At 47.2% G+C, this 20,345-nt stretch overlaps 1 protein-coding gene across 2 annotated transcripts in view; it reads right to left on the minus strand.

Annotated features, from left to right (window-relative positions):
- The window catches only part of STK24 (serine/threonine kinase 24), a 104,492-nt gene that overhangs the window by 42,010 nt on the left and 42,137 nt on the right, over nucleotides 1–20,345 (minus strand). For both annotated transcript variants that reach the window (XM_081214639.1, XM_081214640.1), the window contains exon 2: nucleotides 18,373–18,603. In XM_081214639.1, the coding sequence (XP_081070765.1) occupies nucleotides 18,373–18,603 (231 nt within the window). The remainder of the gene's footprint in view (nucleotides 1–18,372; nucleotides 18,604–20,345) is intronic.

The following is a 20,345-nucleotide window of genomic DNA, read 5'->3' on the forward strand; positions in this document are numbered from 1 at the left end:
CAGGCAAGGCACTGAGATTTGGAAGCTTGGGCAGTAGTGAAGACCCTGGACTGGATGAGTATGCAAAAGGACAAGCAGGAAAAGGAAGCCAAGCACTAACAGTAACCAAGGAAAAGAAAGGCGAATGAGACACTAGAAATTCCTGTCCGAGGAAGGCTGTCTCGTGTTCCCCAGACCTGAGGGCCCATGGCTGCATTCCACCCCAAACAAAGCGGCTTATTAACCTTCGAGTGTTCATTAAATGAACAAAAAGTGAACCACACCCCACCTGGGGCAGAGAAAATCTTAGAAACATCTTTAGCAAGCTTTTACGAAAAGTCAAGACAAAAAGATTTTAGGGAAATGTGGTATTAATCACACACCCCCCACCACCAAGCCCCCAACGATTTCCGTTAGGATTTTACACCTACCATAGGCTTCAGCGCTTGTGATCTTTGTGTTTCCTATGGAACAAGACACGCACAAATACTTTTACAGCTTATTTTCTCTCAAATCCCAGGTTCACTCAGAAAACTATCTACTGAAAAATAAAACTGTTTAAAACATTAACATGCTATTTCAGTAATTGCCTTTTGTATCATGCTTCATGGTCCTTTGTCAATTTATCCAGTTTTTAAACCACCAACATTGAAAAGAATGCTTTTCTAAAGACGGCGTACTAGCAGGAGACCCACAGAAAGCTGTTACTTGGTGCTAAATTGGCATCTCCGGACTTATGTTCTTAACCACAATGGATGCCTTCTAAGGCTCATCTTCCCAAGTGCTGACAAGAGAAGCTACTTCCAGAGGGATCCGTCTGGGGATTTTATAGAATTTAAATATACCATGAGAGAGAGAGACACAGAGAGAAAGAAGGGTCTCACAAAGAAACAGATTTAGGAAATGCCACGTACTGAACTTCCCTTCAAGGCTGAGAAGCTCTGAGAATACTGTAATGCAAACCTACTAGACCCAACGTGTCCAAACATCTCATCAGGTAGCACCTACTAACATCTTCAAGAAGGGGGCTCATCCAGAAACACTCCCTTAGCTCGAACCCACCTTCAGAGCCTTCCAGCAGGTAGAGAGCGGCTCTCCAGTCAGTGTGAGACCCTCCCCCATCCACCCCACCCCCGCCAATCAGCGGAGCCCAATTATGTGCCAATTATGTGATAAAAGTGAGATTCAGCCTACAGACAAAGACTGAATAGGCCCGCATACAGTGTGAAGGATATTGGTGGCAAATTTCATTATTCAGACTCATGAGATCCATGGGATGCTCACATTTTTTGATGACACGTCTGGACTTTCACAGTCACACACCTCAACGTCCTCTAGTGCCCACACCTTTTCTTACCACACACAATGAGTAAAACATGTATATCCATGTCAGACTAGCCAAGATACCGTCTTTCTAGAAAGAGTCTGGTGACTCAAGTTGTTGCTTAAAGTTTGAAATGAGAATACAAGAAAAAAAAAAAAGAAAGGGAACCTACAACAGAGGGCTCCAACAATGCTCATATCCCATCATTCACACCTCTTACATGTGGTTTGAAACCCTCGAGTCTCTGATTAACCAAAGTGACGAAACACAGTTCGATTTTCTGGAACCGGGGTGGGGTTCACGTGCACAGCCTCGCAGGAGTCCCCGAGGTGGCCGGCCAGGAGCAGGACCCCAGGGGGAGCTGCAAAGAACCTGCACGCGCCCTCCTCCCGCCCCCCGGAGGCCCCTCCTCCTACTCAGCAGCAAGGGGGTGGAGAGGGGGGCGCTGGGAACGGCCGAGAGAGGCAGGGGTAGAAGTAGGACCGCAAAGGGGCGAAGCCCACCTCTGTGCAACGTTCCCGGTGTCATTCTTTTTTTTTTCCTTTTTTGGAGCAGATACCACACTACCTCTATAACAAACTAGGAGAACTCAGTGCATGGATACAATTGCCTGCTGGGGTCGAATACAGTTCAAACTGAGTTACCTGACCTTGAACAACACTCCTCTCTGGCCCTGCGCTGAGACCGGCACACACAGGAGTCACATGTGCTGGCGCCCACCTTGTGTGGCTTTCCCTTGCCCCTCCTTCAGTCGGGCGTCTTTATGACGACAACCCCCCTGCTATCTCCCTCCTCCTGGACTGGGGCCCCGGCCACCGGAGCACTTACTCGGGGTGATACCTGCCTGGTTCTGCATCTCCTTCCGTCACCAACCACAGGAGGTCCCGGTGCAGAGCCCACCCCTGCAGCCCTGGCCCAAGGGAGGCGTGCGACACGGCAGCGGGGGGACAGTGGACGCGAGGGCCCGGGACCCTAGAACCTGGGCCTTAGTATCAAGGGAGAGGACGCCCTTCGGACACAAAGGAACAACACAGTCAGGACGTGCTGCTGCAGGGAGAGGCAGCGCTCAGAATCCCCAGGACTTTCTGCACACGCACAAAAGCCCACGAGCAGGTTTTAAAAAGCAAACACCTGTGGGCTTGCCTGTGGGGAAAGACACTTCAAATCCCAAGTCATTAAGGGCTCACACACCTCACTGAGTATGTTGGAAACATTTTCCGCTCGGTTTTTTTCAGTATGGCACAAGCGAACACTAGTTAAATGTGCTCTAGGGGGCTTCCCCAGTGGCACAGTGGTTGAGAGTCCGCCTGCTGGTGCAGGGGACACGGGTTCGTGCCCCGGTCCGGGAGGATCCCACATGCCACAGAGCGGCTGGGCCCGTGAGCCGTGGCCGCTGAGCCTGCGCGTCCGGAGCCTGTGCTCCGCAACGGGAGAGGCCACAGCAGTGAGAGGCCCGCGTACCGCATAAAAAAATAATAATAATAAATAAAAAATGTGCTCTAGGGGGGCCAGTCTTAAACCCAACTGCCAAAGATCCCCGTTTACCCAGAGTGCTTTTTAGAAACAAGGTAAAGGTGGACACAACCCTGCACACTTGTGGTGCACGCAGGAGGGCCAAGAGACCCAATCATCATTTGCTCAAAGAAGACAGCAGAAAGTCAGGCTAAGAACGTGCCACTCCTGTTGACAGCGACTCCGATGGACCAGTTCTAATTTCCCGAATGTCAAACGGAGGCAGAAACTTGATTAAAACCAGAAAAAGTAACATCAAACTTGGTTCGCTATTAAACCAAGAAGCGAAGCTGGAATTAAATTCACTTAATAACCTCGAGTTCATAACCTCCTGCTCTCACATGGAGGCTGGGTTGGCACTGGCTCCCTTTCATTAAAGCTGCTGCTGCTTCGGTCAGACAGTCCACGAATGAAAGAAAGAGCAAGGGGTTGCAGGTGGCTTAATGCACCTCTTAGAAAGTAAACACAATATGTGGGACCCGGAAAGTAAAAGAACACGTAAGAACCAGGAGATGATCTTCCCAATACTTTCCACACTAGCCAGAGCGAGCGCAGCTCCTAAGTGTGCCCGGGAGCTTAGGAAGGAGACCCTTCCAACAGTCAGAAAGATGATCTTAACGGGGTTGGAATAAATTACCTGCCCCACCCCCGCTCAAAAGTTAACAACGAAGATGTTTCCTTTCTTAAAAACGTGCACAAGTTGTCACAGAGGAAATGTCCGCGGGGAGGCGCCTCCCTGTCCCTCATGACATGAGTCACCCCCTGCAGTGACTCCCACTGACCAGAGCTCCCAGCAGCCCCTCCACGTGGCACCTCGTGCTCCAGAACACAGCCCTGCGAAAACCAGGCCCCTGAGACCTCGCAACCCCGCACAGCCAGCAATCCTGCAACGCCCACTGGCTCACCCTGCTCGTCACGGTCAGAAGGGGAGAAGTGAGGTCCATCAGCAAAGCCAGAAAGATCACACTTGGGTTAAAACCATTTCTCTCAGCAGCCATACCTCCCCTTCCAAAGTGTTACATTCAACCAGTATCAGTGAAACTTGACTCCCAGAACCTTTTCCCAGGGAGACAAGTGAAAATTTCTCCTCTTTTCAACCAGAAACCTAAGCTCTTAAAGACCAAAACCAAAACAACAACAAAACTTTGCGAGGAAATACACTAATATTTTCTGCTGCATCTACTCCGTGAAGAGTAAAGCCAATACAGCAGGAGGACAGGCTCTGCCGGCAGCAACCAAGCTGATCCAGGGCTGCAGTCCATTCCTAGGGAGACCAGGAGTTCCGGTCTGCCGTGCCTTCCCTGAGTCAAGATCTGGAGCAACACCTTCTAGAATCTGAGAGCCTGGTCTCTCATTTGCACACGCTGGCTCCAGACTCAGGCGGGGGACCCACCACAACAGCTGAGAGCAGCCCCATCAACAGTGTCCCCCCCAAATCAGGCAAGAAGGGAAACAGACTCTGTGCAAACTTGTCCCCAAGGCAACAGCGGCTCACAGTGACCAGAGTTAAGCCCGACGTGCGGTGAACTACAGACACAGAACCACAAAGGGCCGACCATGAGTTCACGAGCACCATCTCAGGGGAATCCCTGTCCTCAACCGGAGAAAGCTGCCACGGCTGCCTTGCACTCCACTCATTCCTGTGCCCCGTGGAAACAGGGTTACTTGTTACCTGCTGAGGCAGAACCCTAGCCCTGGCTGGAAACAAGAGAAAGCCTCGGGGCCTCTGACACACGTGCACGAGGTGTGGATGGGGGCAAAGCTCGGGCTGACCAGGAGGGCGCACGTCTGCCTGGGCGGCACCGACAGCAGCTTACCTCCGTGGAAGTCTGTCCATGTTGGGGGCATGTGCCCACTGTCCATCGGGCTGCCATCCCTTTGAGGAGAGGGAGACATGGATGGGAACCAAAGGATCTTCTAAAGGCAAGTTCTTACCGCAAGCTGGCCCAAAGGTCCCTGCAATCAAAGAAATCATTGTGGTTTTGCATTTGGCATATTTATGCCCCTTTTCTTCTAGGGACAAGTCTGTCAGCCTCTGAATGGATCTCTGCTTTCAGAATGCAAAGCGTCCAGAAATACAGCTCCACCTAGGTAAGGAATACAGGAGATGGGAGAAGGGCAAGGGGTCTTCAAGGCACACCCTGGTGCAGAAAGCGAGCGTAAGAGCATTTCCTTCTCAAAAAAGAGCCAGAAATCAATTGTTACTTTTAAAGAACCACCGTTTTCTAACAAATACTTCAACACAAGCAAACTCCACCTCTTCACACCTGTTTAAAAAATGTGACCAATAATGACTCCAAAATCTACACGGCACTCTATACCAGCCCTAGCTAAAAGCAAGGGAAAAGGCTTCTATACGAACAAAAAAATGTAGGTGATTAGCTTCTATAAGCACTGGTCTATAATCAGCCTCGCCATTGGCCTAGCTACGCTGACTCCTGTTTATAATGACAGGGAAAATTCATTAGATCGAATTGAAGCATGTAATCAGAAAGTCAATCTCATACTAAGTCAAGAAAAAATCATCAAAGTCCAGGAAACTAAGTTAAATACCTAATCCAGTGTAACAGATGCTTGGTCTACTTAACAGGTTACATAAATTGCTTTTAGCAATTCAGCCTGCAGTAAGCCAACCACCACCCAATGCCAAAACATCAATACTTCCCAACTGCACAGCTAGCAAAGCTGTCTGTATATATTCTACTGCATATAGTATCACAATTTCCTTCTTTTCAAAAAAATCCTCTTTCCTTCAAAGAAATACCTGAAGATATTTGATACTTGCCACTGCAGTAATGCGAACAACAGAAATCAGAACACTGTTTAGTCACCTGTGCATCAGGCATACAAAGAAAGGAGGCGTTTCACAGGCGACCACAGAAGCATCCTCAGCTGAGGAACAAGACAGGCGGCGCCAACAGGACAGCTACGGGACCACAAAACCAGAGCGGGGTTCTTGGCAGAGACTGGGTGCAAGCAGAGGTGTGGGAGGGACGGGGCCGGCCCGCAGGGCTGGTGGGACGGCGGCTCTGGCCGCTGAGGCAGCTCCAGGGCCGCGAGGGAAGCCAGGTGCCCGGCACCACCGGGGACTCTGCAGCATCGGCTAAGCTTCTGATCTCCGTCAGAGGAGCCACGGCTCCTGGAACAAATGCAAATTCATGCGTCCGACACACATGAGCGACAGAGTGAACATCAGCTCTGCGTTAGAGAGCGAATAAAACAATTTCCACGTGCCAGGCAAGAATTTCTCCCGTTGGACTACCTGGGAAATAAGGTGGCAGTATATCAAAATTCCACACTGGGACAGTGTGGCCCTCTGAAGACGACATCTTCCAGCCTCAGAACCACGGCAAGCGTGACACAGTGACCCCGGGCCAGGAGCCCGCAGGTCCCCCATCGGGCTAACCTGCTCACACTTCTGGTGGGCGGTGCACGGCTGCGTGCGAAGGGAACGCGGATGCGCGAGCCGATGCCCGATTCCACAGAACGGTGGTGGCGGACGGCGGACGCTGCAACACCGGCCACGGCAGCTATCGAGGGCGGGACCCACGGAAGCCTCCCTGTCCAGCCCTCTCCCTTCTCGGGCCCCTGGCCCTGGGACTCTGGGAAGCCCGCGCTGCTTCCAGCCCCCGAGGAAAATCCTGCTTGGTGGGAGCCAACAAGGTGGCCTCTCCGTGCCACGGTTCTCGGCTCTAGAGGACTAGAGGTGGGGGCCAGGGGCCTCCAACGCCCTTTCCCACTCTAACAGCCTGGGATTCCAAATTCTCTGTGCACGAGAAGTGCTTCACGAAACGGCAAGCTAAGCTGAATCAGGTGGATGAGAACTTAAAAGACCGAGGCATCCGATCTCTCTCTTTTGCAGGTAAGGACACAGCTCCAACAGCAGGCGACCAGCCACACGCTGGCTTAACTCGGAGCCGAGACCGCATCTTCAGAGGTAGGCAGACCGTCTCCAGATCCTGAACTTGGGGCCAGAATGGCCAGAAAATACGGAGAAGTGACGGGTACGGTACAAAGCAAACCATCGCCCAGCACCCCCGCCCCTGTCTAACTAGGCTTCATCTCCAGCTTGTTTATGATTTTTCCCAGAACCGAATCTGCAGACGTCTCCCCCCGATCCCCAAACTTGTTTCCAGTCCAACTGGAGCTGCATTATCCCACCAACCTACCTGGCCCAAAACGCGGAGGGAAGGTACCAAAGTGGAACTTAAAACCAATGTACGAAGAAGATTCAACATGACAGTAAATTCAGAACCATAAAGAGCTGTGTGCTCGCCAAGGCTGTCCAAGCCACCGGAGCCCCCCCTCTTCCCACGGCCTCCTGCCACTTACGGTGCTCCTGTTTGTCTCGGACCGACCCCAGCAAAGGGAGAAACAATTCCATGTTGCACACACAGAAACGAGGACCACACAGGGCCTCTCCCAGCTGCCACCTGAGAGGCTCTGAGGCATCAACCCACAAGCCGTCCCTTCCCGCCGGTTCCAAAACACAAACGTCTCCTCAACTCAACACACAAGCCAGCGCACGGTGTTCTCAGCTGTCACTTTGAGCCGCGTCAGTCCTCCACCCCAGAACCCAGAGAAAGTGTAGGAGCCGAGATGCAGAACTGCCAGCCCAGAAGTGAGTCGATACTCGATGATCAACTGAACAACCAGCTAAAATGCTGCCTCAGCATCCTTCCTAACCCATGACCGAGAAAGAAGTACTGGGGAGGGAATCGGTGATGGGAACCCTGTCCAAGGGTATTTTCCTGTTCTGTGAGCACCATGCAGAACTCAACAGAACAAAACTGACATGGAACGGAAGGGGACTGGACAGCTCTCAGCTAATAAAGCAGCCCTCTGAGCCTCCTGGCAACAGCAGCTAGAGAAGACTTTCCCTGATCTATGAAACCAATTTTTTTTTCCTAGAAATTAGAAAGGGCGCACTTTAGGTCTGGCTAATTGCCATCTACTTACATCAAGACTGAAAGAGAAAAATCACATAACTATCCTTAAAATAACAGGAAAAAAGTATGTGCTCTTGTTTGTTTGTATAAAAACAAGACAAAAAAAGTCTAACCAGGAATAGAAGCAGACTTCCTTAATGGAAAAACAAACAAACAAAAAAGAGGCCACACATCAAAATTCTATAGCAAATACCATACTTATCAAAGAAAAATTTAAGATGCATTTCTTTAAGGTCAAAAACAAGACAGGTGTATCGTTCCCGTCACTGCCAGTCAGCAGTCTAGAGGGCATGGCCAAAACGGAGGATGCAAGACGGTGATATGAATGGACGGGAGCACAAGAAACCATCATTGTTTGTAGATGTAAACATATGCATAGAAAACTAACGAGTTCAGCAAGATTGCCAGAAACGACGTGGAAAAAAAAAATCATACTCATTCCCTTAAACTAAGCAATAACCAATCCGAAAATATATCTCTCAAAATAGCAATAAGAACTACGTGCCTAGGAACCAGCACGATCTTCAATTTTAAACTGTATTAAAGCTCACATAAGACAACCTAACCAGAAAACAGGCATTCATAGTCAAGGATGGGATGACTTAAGATGTTAATTCTCCTCAAAAATCAATGCTTAGGGACTTCCCTGGTGGTGCAGTGGTTAAGAATCTGCCTGCTAATGCAGGGGACACGGGTTCGATCCCTGGTCCTGGAAGATCCCACGTGCCGCGAAGCTACTAAGCCCACGTGCCACAACTACTGAGCCTGCGCTCTAGAGCCTGTGAGCCACAACTACTGAGCCCACGTGCCACAACTACTGAAGCCCACGTGCCTAGAGCCCATGCTCCACAACAAGAGAAGCCACCACAGTGAGAAGCCCGCGCACCGCAACGAAGAGTAGCCCCCGCTCGCCGCAGCTAGAGAAAGCCTGCGCGCATCAACGAAGACCCAACGCAGCCAAAAACAAATAAATTTAAAATAAATTAAAAAAAAAAATCTTCCTGGGATGGGACATACGGTTAAAAAAAAAATCAGTGTTTAAACTTCAGTAAGATTTTAAACAGAAAATGTACAAACTTATTCTAAAACATGTGGAAGAACAAAAGTCTTCAAAGACCTCATGTACTTTTTAAAAGCAGCAAAATTTTTTGGATGTATGTGTGCAAAGGTGGAGACGGTTATCACTGCAGATATTACGACTTAAAACAAGGCCAAGGTAATAACAATTCACACACACACAGACCATGAATGATACTGGCCCAGGAAAATAAAACAGAAAATCCAGAAATAGGCCTAGACACATATGAGGCTTTGGTATATGATATAACATCATACGCGAGTGGGGAAAATACTGTTTTATACAATAGTGTCAGGAAACTTATCTCTACATGGAGAAAAATAAAATCCCTACTTCAAACTGTATACCAGACAGATAAAAGATCTAAATGTGAAAGGCAAAATTATAAAGCCAATAAAAGAAAAAAAAATTAATATATTTTTAACCTTAGGAACAAGTAGGTTCCTTAAACAGGATCCCAAAAGCAGAAATCAGAACGTAAAAACTGATGGATTTAACCAAATTAATATTAAGGATTTTTTTCAACGAGACACCTTGAAGTTAAAAGAAGTGTAACAGTCAGAGAAAATACTTGTGGTATCTAAAACTGATACAGAGTAACTTCAACATACTTATCAAACACTAAAACACAGGAAAGCCAATGGAAAACTAAAAAAATATGAACAAAATTCAACAGAGTAAGAAATCCCAAGGGCTAAGAATATATGAATAGACACTCAAACCTACTATTAATAGAAATGCAAATAAGCATAAGAAAATACTATATTGTACTTATGGGATTGGGAAAAATTTAAAAGTTGTATATCAATGTCGGCAAGGAAGTAGACAATCGAGGCCCAACATCACTAGCCATGAGGGGAATGCAAACCAAAACCGCAATGAGATACCACTTCACACCCCCTAGGGTGGCCATAATCAAAAATGCAATGAGGATGTGGAGGAATTAGAACCCTCACTCACTGCTGGTGGGAATGCAAAATGTGCTTTGGAAAACAGCCTGGCAGTTCCTCAAAGGGTTAAACACAGGGTTACCACGTGACCCAACAATTCCACTCCTAGGCATATACCCAAGAGAAATGAAAACATGTCTACAAAAACTTGTACACTAATGTTCATGGCAACATTATTCCTTTATAATAGCCAAAAAGTGGAAACAGCCCAAATGTTCATCAACTGACGAATGGGTAAATTAAATGTAGTATATCCATACAATGGAATATTATTCAGCAAAAAAAAGGAATGAGGTACAGACACATGCTACAACGCGGATGAACTTTTTGAAAACATTACACTAAGTGAAACGGGCCAGTCACAAAGGCCACATACTGTATGATTCTGTTTACATGATGTTCCAGAACAGGCAAACCTATACGGAGATAGAAAGCAGATAAGTGTTTGCCTGGGTCTGGCAAAGCTGGGAGGAAATGGGGGGTGACCAGTAACAGGCAGGGGGTTTCCGCATCAGATGATGAAGATGTTCTAAGTTCACTATGATGATGGCTACAACTCCATGCATATACTAGAAACCACTCAACAGTGCATTTTAAGTGGATGAATTGAATGGCATGTGAATTATATCTCAATAAAGCTTTTCTCTTTCAAAAAAGGGAGAAAGAAGAACCAGCAAAAAAAAAAAACTCCCACTGCTAGTGTGAGTGTAAACGGGTGAAGCTATCCTGAACAACATGGTAGTGTAGGGGTGGGAACCGGCGTATCTGGGGGGGGGCCCGCCCCAAGCCCCATCAGTTGTATTAATAAGTGTCCTACTCCAGAGTGCTGCACAAGTAAGTCATATGAAAAGATACTCAAAATCCTAAGTCATTACGGAAAATGCAAATTCAAACCCTAATGGGATACCATTACACACCTGCTAAAATGGCTAACCTGAAAAAACTGACAATACCAAGTGTTGACGGGAATGTAAACTGACACAGACACTGGAGAATTAACCCGCAGCCCTACGTCTAGGTGTTTACCCTGGGGAAATGAAAACTTACGTTCATACAAAAACTGCACATGAATATCAATAACAACAGTATTCATTACCGCCAAAATATGGAGACAAACCAAGTGCCCTTCAACAGTCAATACAGTAATATAATATACTATAGTACTATATATATATATACACAATACGTATTATATATTGTATATATATACAATAGTATATATAGTAGGTATATATTCCTACAACAATACACCATTTGACAATAAGAAGGAACAAATGAAACATGCACGGATCCCAAACACATTATGCTAACTGAAAGAAGACAGTAACAAAAGGTGTGTGATTCCATTTATATGACATTCTAGAAAAGGTAAAACCACAGGGACAGAAAACAGATCAGTGGTTGCCAGGGATTGAGGGTGTGGGGGGAGAGACGGTCAGGAGTTCTTTGGGACGTTGGGATTGTTCTGTATTCTGCGTGTGCTGGTGGTTTTAAGAATCTACATATGCGTTAAAGTGTGTAGAACTGTAAGAATGATACACCCCAGGAAGTTAATTTTACTGTGCGCAAATTTTAAATAACTATGTGGTAGGAAAACATAAACTCATACATAGTACATAAACAACGTTTTATCTACTCAAGACACACACATCCAAAGACATATCAAAACATGTCCTACAAAAGAGAAGCGTGGCAGGGGTGAAGGATGAAATAATAAAAAATAATAAAACTGACCCAAACAGAAGAAGACACAGATCGACGGTGATGGTGCCACAAACTGAAAAACATGAAAACACAGCTCGACTCTCCCCTATCTGGTGTCCCTACATGGCAAAGGGGAAAAGAAATACGATGAGAAAATGACACCTGACTTAACGGAACGGGCCACTTGATTGGCTGGGCGGTCGGTTCAAAGCCCAGAGGGGCTGCAGAAAGCAGAGCTGTGCTTTAGCACCAAGAGTAACACGCCAGGCTTAAAACAACCACCAGAAACTGAAGATACACACGGGGACAAAAAAAAAAAAAAGCCAGGTATCAACATCTCGCTTTTTTTTTTTTTTCATTAATGCTACTCTGATGACCAAGGCCAAAAATGAAAAACAGATTTGTTCTTTCTGACCTTGGTCATCCATCAGTTTTCGAGAAAACAATGCCGACTGCCAGCCATAAGGGCCTCCAGGTATACAGCTCCGCTCCCAATGTCAAGCAACGTCCTGGGGAATATTAACTCTGTAGTAAGTGCAGCGTACAGGGAGAATCACCCTTCCCGTGAAGACACCCTGCAGTGAGGGAACGTTCCCTCTCACTGTGGGGAACTGCATCCCTAGGAAAGCAGACCGGTGTTGCTTTCTACTGCTTTACTCAAGGAAGCCAAGTTTAGGATGAGCACTAGACGGAAAGCATCACGGTCAATATCTAGGTGAACAATCCTCACCGTTATGTTCGGAGGACTCCTCACAGCCTTTGTTTCTATCTTACATCTGAACAAAGGTACCCCGGAGAAGCATCTTTTGGATCCACTATCCCCAGAATGCTGTCTGGGGTTTCTTGTGAGCCTGGCACACAAGGCTGCACAGCTCGGAGCAAAACAAAATCACTGTCCGAGTTTGGACACATGCTACTCACAGTGCTCGCAAAGCTCACACTTGCTCTGGCCACAAAAACTGCGTGGGAGTAACCAAGGTCTCTGAGACTGTTGTCTTAAATACTCTTTGGGCTATTCCAAGAACCCCCAAGGCCAGCCCTGGAAACATTGTTCCTTCTATATTCTGGGACCAAAGACCACCATCCGTTCCACAGGGCAGCGCCTTCTCAAGCAGCACTGTGAGCATCTGGGCTGGTGGCTCTTTGTAGCAGGGCTGTCCCGTGCACCGCAGGACGTGTAGTGGCATCCCTGGTCCCCACCTACGGGGTACCAGCAGCACCCCAGCCCCGCCCCGTCGTGACAACTGAAAATGTCTCCAGACACGGCCACCTGTACCTCCAGTGCAGGAGGGGACACGCGGGGCAGTCAGAAGAGGCACAGAGAGGTACCCGTACTACATTTAGGTGGCTTGGCCCCAAAGTCACGTGCTCCTGTCACAACCCCAGATCTGCCTCCTCCGTACGGCGCAGCCCGCCTCCCTCCTCCGCCCTCTACACTGGGCACCTTGACCCCGGTTCAGTTCCACGTGCACGACACCATTAGTACCTGATTGTCTTCATCTCAAGGAGAATGTGCCAGGCTCTATCTTCGGGAATAGGAAAGAAGTGAATGAGACAGGACCTGTGTGCTTTCGGAAGAAGCCCTGAGGCAAAGGAGAGCCCATGCACACCAGGCACATAACTCAACTCAACTGCTTCCCAAGACCAATAACCCATCTATATTCCTCACCGTGTCTAAAACCAGAGGTCAATACAAGAGCAGGATTTGCCATGAGGCGGTCAGGAGGGAGGTGAGTGAAGATAAAGTCAGACAATGTACCCTAACAGCTATGTTCATTATCACGTGGCTACACTAGTAATTCTTCTCTGAGCGATAACGAGATCATGAAATTATAATACAATATGTGCAAGGGAAGGAGTATAGTTTTGTCTGGTTTTTTCTGGATATGAAGCATAAGAGGCTGATTATATTCTATTGCCCAAGCTAGGATGCTTCCGAAAGTAAAGAGTCAGCTATTAATAGTCATGTTGGGGCAAGAAGTGAACACAGCGGGGTGGATGGTAACCTCCTGAGGAGCCTCGTTCACAAAGACACCAGCCATTTATTTTTTCACTTCTTTCCCTAAGCGTAAAATGGTTGGGATTTCTGTTTCGTCAGGAACTACTACTTTCCCTTTGGGGAAGAAAGGAAAAGGGGGAGAAAAGCAAATCAGAAGCCCAAAGAACATAACTTTAAAAAATTACCCCAAAGTATGTCTAATGTACGTAACACACACCATAGCAGAATCATCTGTACTTACATACAACACTAAAACACATAAAGGGACTTTCCTGTATTCGTTTTCTGGTGAATCCAATTGGTAAAACCACCCTAAAAGTTTTTAGGAACTGAAGAAAAACTTACTCTTAAGTCAAGGGTCTGAACGCACCATTAGACAACTACTCACTCAACGGACACGTTTCCTTAATAGCGAAACTACAACAGAAATGACTAGGACAAGTAAAGGTTTGATAAACACAGTTTTGTTTTGTTTTTTGCCTTGTACCTGATTTGCTTTTGTGAAACTGGCCTGATGTTTGAGAGTATTAAATAATTTATTATAAAAGAAAATGATAACCCTAATTTTTAGTATGCTAATAATGTGTTTACAACGCAAATTTTGAGTTATTTGGCAAAATAACTTTTCCCTTAACTTAAAAAAAATTCTTAAATTAGCACTTACTAAAAATCCCCTAATATGCCAGGCACTTTACCTATCTGATCTCAATCTTTATAGTAATCCTGTAAGATAAGTATATTTATCTGCATTTTGTCCTTGAGGAAGTCAGCAGCTTGAGAAGCATCCAGACAGTTAAGTAACTGTACTAGGATCCAAAACTAAAATCCTGGCTTATAAACTCTAACTGAATCTCAAAGTAGAGATTCTAAAAGGCAGGCAATTTCCCCAAGACAAAAAAAAACTTAAAAGCTGTGTTGCTGAATGGAATGAGTAGCTCTTGTGAATGCTGCTTAAAAAGAAATCAGGCTCAGACGCCTCTATAGCACCTCACTGTCCACTGTTACAATCTTATCATGTCTTCACTGCCTAACTTAAAAATAAAACCAAAAAGTCTCTCTCTCTCTCTCTCTCTCCTGCACACCACCCCACCCTCTACGGTTTCATTGTGACACTGTAGATGGTATTTTTGCGGTAAAAAGCTCCAGTGGTATAATGGTTGGGATACGAAGGCCTCTGGTTAATATTCTAGCTGGTTTAATTTCCCCAAAATTAAACAAACTACAGCAAATGAAGTTCTTCTATGGCATGTGATAATCTTCAAGACCTTTCCGGCCCTCAGATTCATCAATACAAACGTAAGTTTTCACTGTTGCACTATTCCCCCTCCTCCCTGAATTGTCAGTGTTGTTTTTGCTTTTACTATTTCGGGAAGAAACATGCTACACAGCAACTCTGTAATTCGATTAATAGCTACACAGTCAAAACTCACGGCCCTCTCCTGATCCTGAGTAACATTCAGCATATTTAGACCACTCAGCTGTTGTTTTCAATTTCTCCTTCTGGAGTACAGGATTGAAATGAAAACGTAATTATGAGATCTTCTAATGCAAATCCAGCAAAGGAGAAACCAGTTTCTGCTCATTTCCTCTTTACCCAGTCTTGTTGTGTAAAAGTCCCTTAACACAAGGTGAAATCCTGAGGCCCTCTCCCCCCATCACCACTTAAAGAACTAAGACGACCAGCTCTGAAAGCTACGGGGAGTTTTAGAAGGGCATAAAAACGACACAAAGCACAGTAATTTTCGACTTCGTGTCAAAGACCCATTCATCTCACACGTCAATTTAATTTGTATCTCACTTAACAGTTTGGACCATACTGATTAAACTTCATAAGCTACCAAGACGATGGGAAAACAGCCACTGGCTCATGACTGAGGGGCTTCCTCTGGGCCAAGGCATCTCATGCAACTTCTCTCACACCAAGAACGGCAGAACTCCGGGTCTGGATTCTGGTCCCGCTCAACGTACGGTAGTTACTAGTACTGTTTAACAACAGCAGTCCGTGCGTTTTCATCCAATTTGACAGAAAGGCTTCAGAAATTAAGGGCAGCTTTTCATGATGGTGGGATTATTCCTGGCATTCCTGAGGCAGTCACATTTTCTGAAGGACAATCTGCCTGGTAAGATACATAAAGCACTACAGACAAAATCATCACAGCTCTTCATCCCACCTGAGGACAGTCAGTGGAGAAAGTCACCCCAGCAGTCACTCCACCCGCCTCGTGCAGAGAAAGTGGCCTTGGGAAGGACCATCTAGCTCAGCACCAAGACCGTCTGCCCTGCTGCGCAGCGCATGATTAGATGGCACTTCCCAGCCCCTCCTGGTTGGGTGTGGCCGTGTGGCCAAGCCTGGCTGGGGGCTGTGAGCAGAAACAAGGGGCCCTGTGTCCTGGCCTGGGTATACGAGAACTCCCCTCAGGGGCCTCCATTTTCACCCCCACGCTGACCGAAGGCAGCCGAGCACACCCACATGTAGAGGAAGGAAGGAAGGAAGAGCCGCAAGACAGAAGGAACCTGGGTTCCTGAGTAACTGCTTGGAGGAGAACCACCCACAGACCAGGGCTATGAGTGAGCAAGAAATAAACTTCTATCATATTGAGCCACTAAAAACCTAGGGTGTTGGGCTTCCCTGGTGGCGTAGTGGTTGAGAGTCCGCCTGCCGATGCAGGGGACACGGGTTCGTGCCCCGGTCCAGGAAGATCCCACGTGCCGCGGAGCGGCTGGGCCCGTGAGCCATGGCCGCTGAGCCTGCGCGTCCGGAGCCTGTGCTCCGCAACGGGAGAGGCCACAACAGCGAGAGGCCCGCATACTGCAAAACAAAAAACACAAAAAACACAAAAACCTAGGGTGTTTATTCCAGCAACTGACATTAGGTTAACGAAATAAATTCACTGGCCCACTATAGAACAAGGTTAGACTGACTTGGAGTTAGCAACTCAGGAAAGACAGGACATACCAGATGGAATCTCTAGATACGTACAGTCAAGGGGACACCACGTTTGGCCACAGCAATCACCTCGCCGTGCAGTAAAAAATTCTGCTGAGGAGCCCAGGCCGAAGGAGATACCTGCGAACCACCGATCCTGAACTCCCCGGCAGTCAGATATTAGCTGGTGTACGTCAGCAAGAATCTGTGAGGATCTTCCATGCTTCCTTTGCCGCATCTACCGTAATTCATATTAAAATCCAACACACCACATGAAACCTAACCCTGAATTCACTATGCAACTATTCTGACGTCATTTCGCAAAGGATAACTGATACAGTAGACAGAGTTCAAGTTGAGTCTCTTCAGCTGTTGAGTTTTTCCTCAACAGAAGTTTAACATAAAGAAGACCTCTGCTTTCCCTATGGAAGTCACAGGCGCTCACCTCTTGGATCATGAATGTGACAAAGCTTACCGTGCTCCCTCTTTGCCTGGTCAAGACCCAAGCTGGATGCTCCCCCGGCTCCCCGCCCACAGTAACACTCATGGCTACCATGGGCTACCCTCTCGCCTCCTCGCTTCCACCTCAGTGGACACGTCCTCCACGACAAGGCAATGTCAGAGATAAATGTGAATAAATAAACCCAATCAATTAAGGAAGGAAATGAACACTCCCTAAGTACCCACTACATGCCAGGTACTTTCACATACTCAGTTCCATTTAATCTTTACAATAACGAGGCGTATACCATAATTTTCCATTTTACAAATGAGGAAGTTAAAGAAGTTTAAAAAAACTCAAAGTCCAGGACAACTGACTCCGAAACTTATCCTTCCCCTTTCAAAATGCTCCATTTGACCTCTGACATACTGCCATTCTTCAGGCAATTGAAAAAAACATAGAATTACCGTCCAATTTTTATTTCCTTTAAATATTCCTTTTAGTGAATCAACAGTTCTCGAATGTTCCATCCTCCCACTTACACCGTATGATTACATTTCCACAAACTCAAAGCCTGCACCAGCCCTCTGACACCAGAGCACGTGGAGGGCTACGACGTGGAGAGCTGAGAGGCTGGCCCCAGGGCAGGAGGAGGCCTAGTCTTACATTCTCCAGGCATACTACTCCCTCCCTTAGTGTTCTTCTTTCTACCTGTGAAGCTTTCATGTCCACAGAGAATTGTTTCAGAAATTGTTTCACCAATTCTTAAGATTTCCAAAACCCCATTTGAAAGATATGACATTTCCAAGTGCAGTAAAACAGGCATATGTCAAGAAACTTGAAACACAAGGGACAATCTTAAACTCTTCTAATGGTAGAGCACGATGACGACAACACGCCTCCACGCAGGACTGGGAAACCATCTTTAATACGATTCTTTCCCATTTGAAGAACTGCGTGAAGATCGAGGACAACCTGCAGTGTTGTGTTATAACTACTACTTAATTTAAGTAATTATTTACTAACCGATAATTCTTCAAAGTCAAATGTAGATAAACCAGCTCACTAATCAACATTCTCAATTCTCAGCAGTTTAAAAAAAAAACAGCACTAAATTAAAACACATGTGATAACTGAAAATATCAAAAGACTAATATTCTTAGGTTGGCCTGAGTTTTTATCACAAACCATGCTAAAATTAGGTGATGAGTAGTTGTCGTTATAATAGCTTAAGAAATGCACTTCTGATGACAAAGTCTCACTCAGAAATACTTCCTTGTTTGAAAGGGAGTTTCAACATCAAACACTTTTTACCAAAAATACATTCTATCAGTGACATTTAAGATGACAGAACCATCAGAGACAGGTTCTTTTGACTGCAAAGGTCGGAACACTTCTCCTTCCTCTGAAACCCTGCTGTGCCATTTATCGAAGTCCTTCCCGTCCGAGGCTCGCGTCTCAGTCAGGTGCTGCATGATGGAAAACCGCGTCTGCATCTTTCAGCCTTACCTTCAGATAGGATCCATAATATTTGGTTACGTAGGGACTGTCACACTGACTCAGCACTGTGATCTCCTGCTGAATGTCCTCTATCTCATCTTCAGCCTCTTCCAGATCAATGATTTTTATGGCGACCACTTTCTGAGTCCGATTGTCAATGCCCTTGAACACCTCGCCAAAAGAGCCCTTCCCGATTTTCTCCAGTTTGGTAAAAAGCTCTTCTGGATCTGCTTTCAGGTTCTGCAGGAGAGAAGAAGGGAAACTTCAGTAACTCACAGGGCTATGACTGCTTCGTCCTTGTACTGATAACATACATACCGTGGTCTTTCAAGGACAGATACATTTTCCTCACTTAAGGATCAGGCTGTGGTGACCACAGGCCTTCACATTCAGGACACAGAGATTTCTAAATCTCACCTGCGTGTGCACATTAGACTATGAAACACGGCAAGTGTGCAAACAAAAACAATGACCCAGCTAGATTATAAAAACTGGGGAAGTCTCCAGCTTTTGTATAATTAAAGTAAATAAATACCAGAACACTTAGACATGCGGACTTATTGAAAAAATCACTCCTGTCTAAGCAAAAATTCTACTTTTCTCCCCATGCTCCCCCCTTAACTCTCTTAATTTAGGTAGGTATATACTAAAACATAGGTTAACTAGCATCCTCATAACAGGGAGGAAAAATGTACGCCCTCACTTAATTGTTTCAGAAGAGGCCGTGTCCAACAAATACAGTCTCAGGCATCTTTGCTTACAGCTACTGCCTTGGCCTAAGTATTTTAACCAGATCCAGGAAACAATAAGGAACCTGTTTTCTTTTGTCAGGTGAACATCATACCCTTGAAAATGGCTTCTAAAAGCTCTTAACCACCAACGTGATTAGCTGAAAAACACACACAGCCTACCTACACTTCCTACGCTTTAGCTCTAAGGACTCCAACACCCAGCCCAACAGCTCCCTGACCAGAGAGAAGTGTGAGCAGCCGAGTTCTCGATGGGCGGCACCTGTCAGCCCCAGGCGGGCCAGAGGGGTGACGCTGACACTTAGCGAGGAGAGCTGGGCACGCTGCACGTCTCACTACGCGGAGCTGCTCAGGCTGCAGCCCCAAGGGGCAACAGAAGGCCCGGGAGCCGCCCACCCTACAGACACACCTTCCCTGTGAAACAGCGGGGAGGAGGAGGAGGGTTGAAGGAGGAAGGACACCAGACACAGAAGAGGGACCCACAGAACGTAAGGGGTCACAGACACAGAACTACGGCAATCTGGGCGGCACTGGGTTAAATTAACTGAGCCTTGTGGGCGAACCGGGCGTCCCACTAACCTGCCGTCCCAGGTGAACCCGCAGAGTGGCCAGCGGTGCTTCCGAGGAGAACTGACACCCACCAGCCCCCTTCCCACGTGAACGGACCCCGTGACGCAGGCGCAAACGGACACCACAGAGGCCCCGCATGAGACGGCACATGAACAACGCGAAAGCTCACAGGTCTCAACCGTAAACGTGAGAAAAGTGAGAAATGGGGTGACCAGGAAAGGGGGACCCGAGAGGCCGCGTCCGCTTCCAGCAGCTACAGACTCTCCCGTTCTCAGGCCCTCTCCCTTCTATCCTCCCCTCCGGGGTGAGGAAGGCTGGCCCTCCTTCTCAAGGCCAATCCCAGAAGCTTCAAATCCACCCTGCCCTCCCCCAGGACGAGGCTTCATCCCCGACCCCCTTCTCCACGCCCCTCCCACCTGTCTCTGCCCTGGGCAACACGCCGGGGTGTCTCCCACTGAAAAACCACCACCACCTTGCTGCAGGTCGCCCTCCCCGCTCACTCCTCCCCCCGCCAAGTTCCCCACCGTCACAGGCTGGCTCCTGCTCTGGTGTCGGATCCTCCGCGAGGCCGGCCCCCCGTAGCCTGCCAGCCCCTCGGCATCTACGACTCCCACTCGTCCTCTTCCAGTCTCCCCGGTGCCAGAAGAGTCTTCAGGCGCAGAC

The sequence above is a fragment of the Mesoplodon bidens genome, assembly GCF_964165515.1.
Source record: "Mesoplodon bidens genome assembly, chromosome: 17".
In the NCBI taxonomy this organism is placed as follows: domain Eukaryota; kingdom Metazoa; phylum Chordata; class Mammalia; order Artiodactyla; family Ziphiidae; genus Mesoplodon; species Mesoplodon bidens.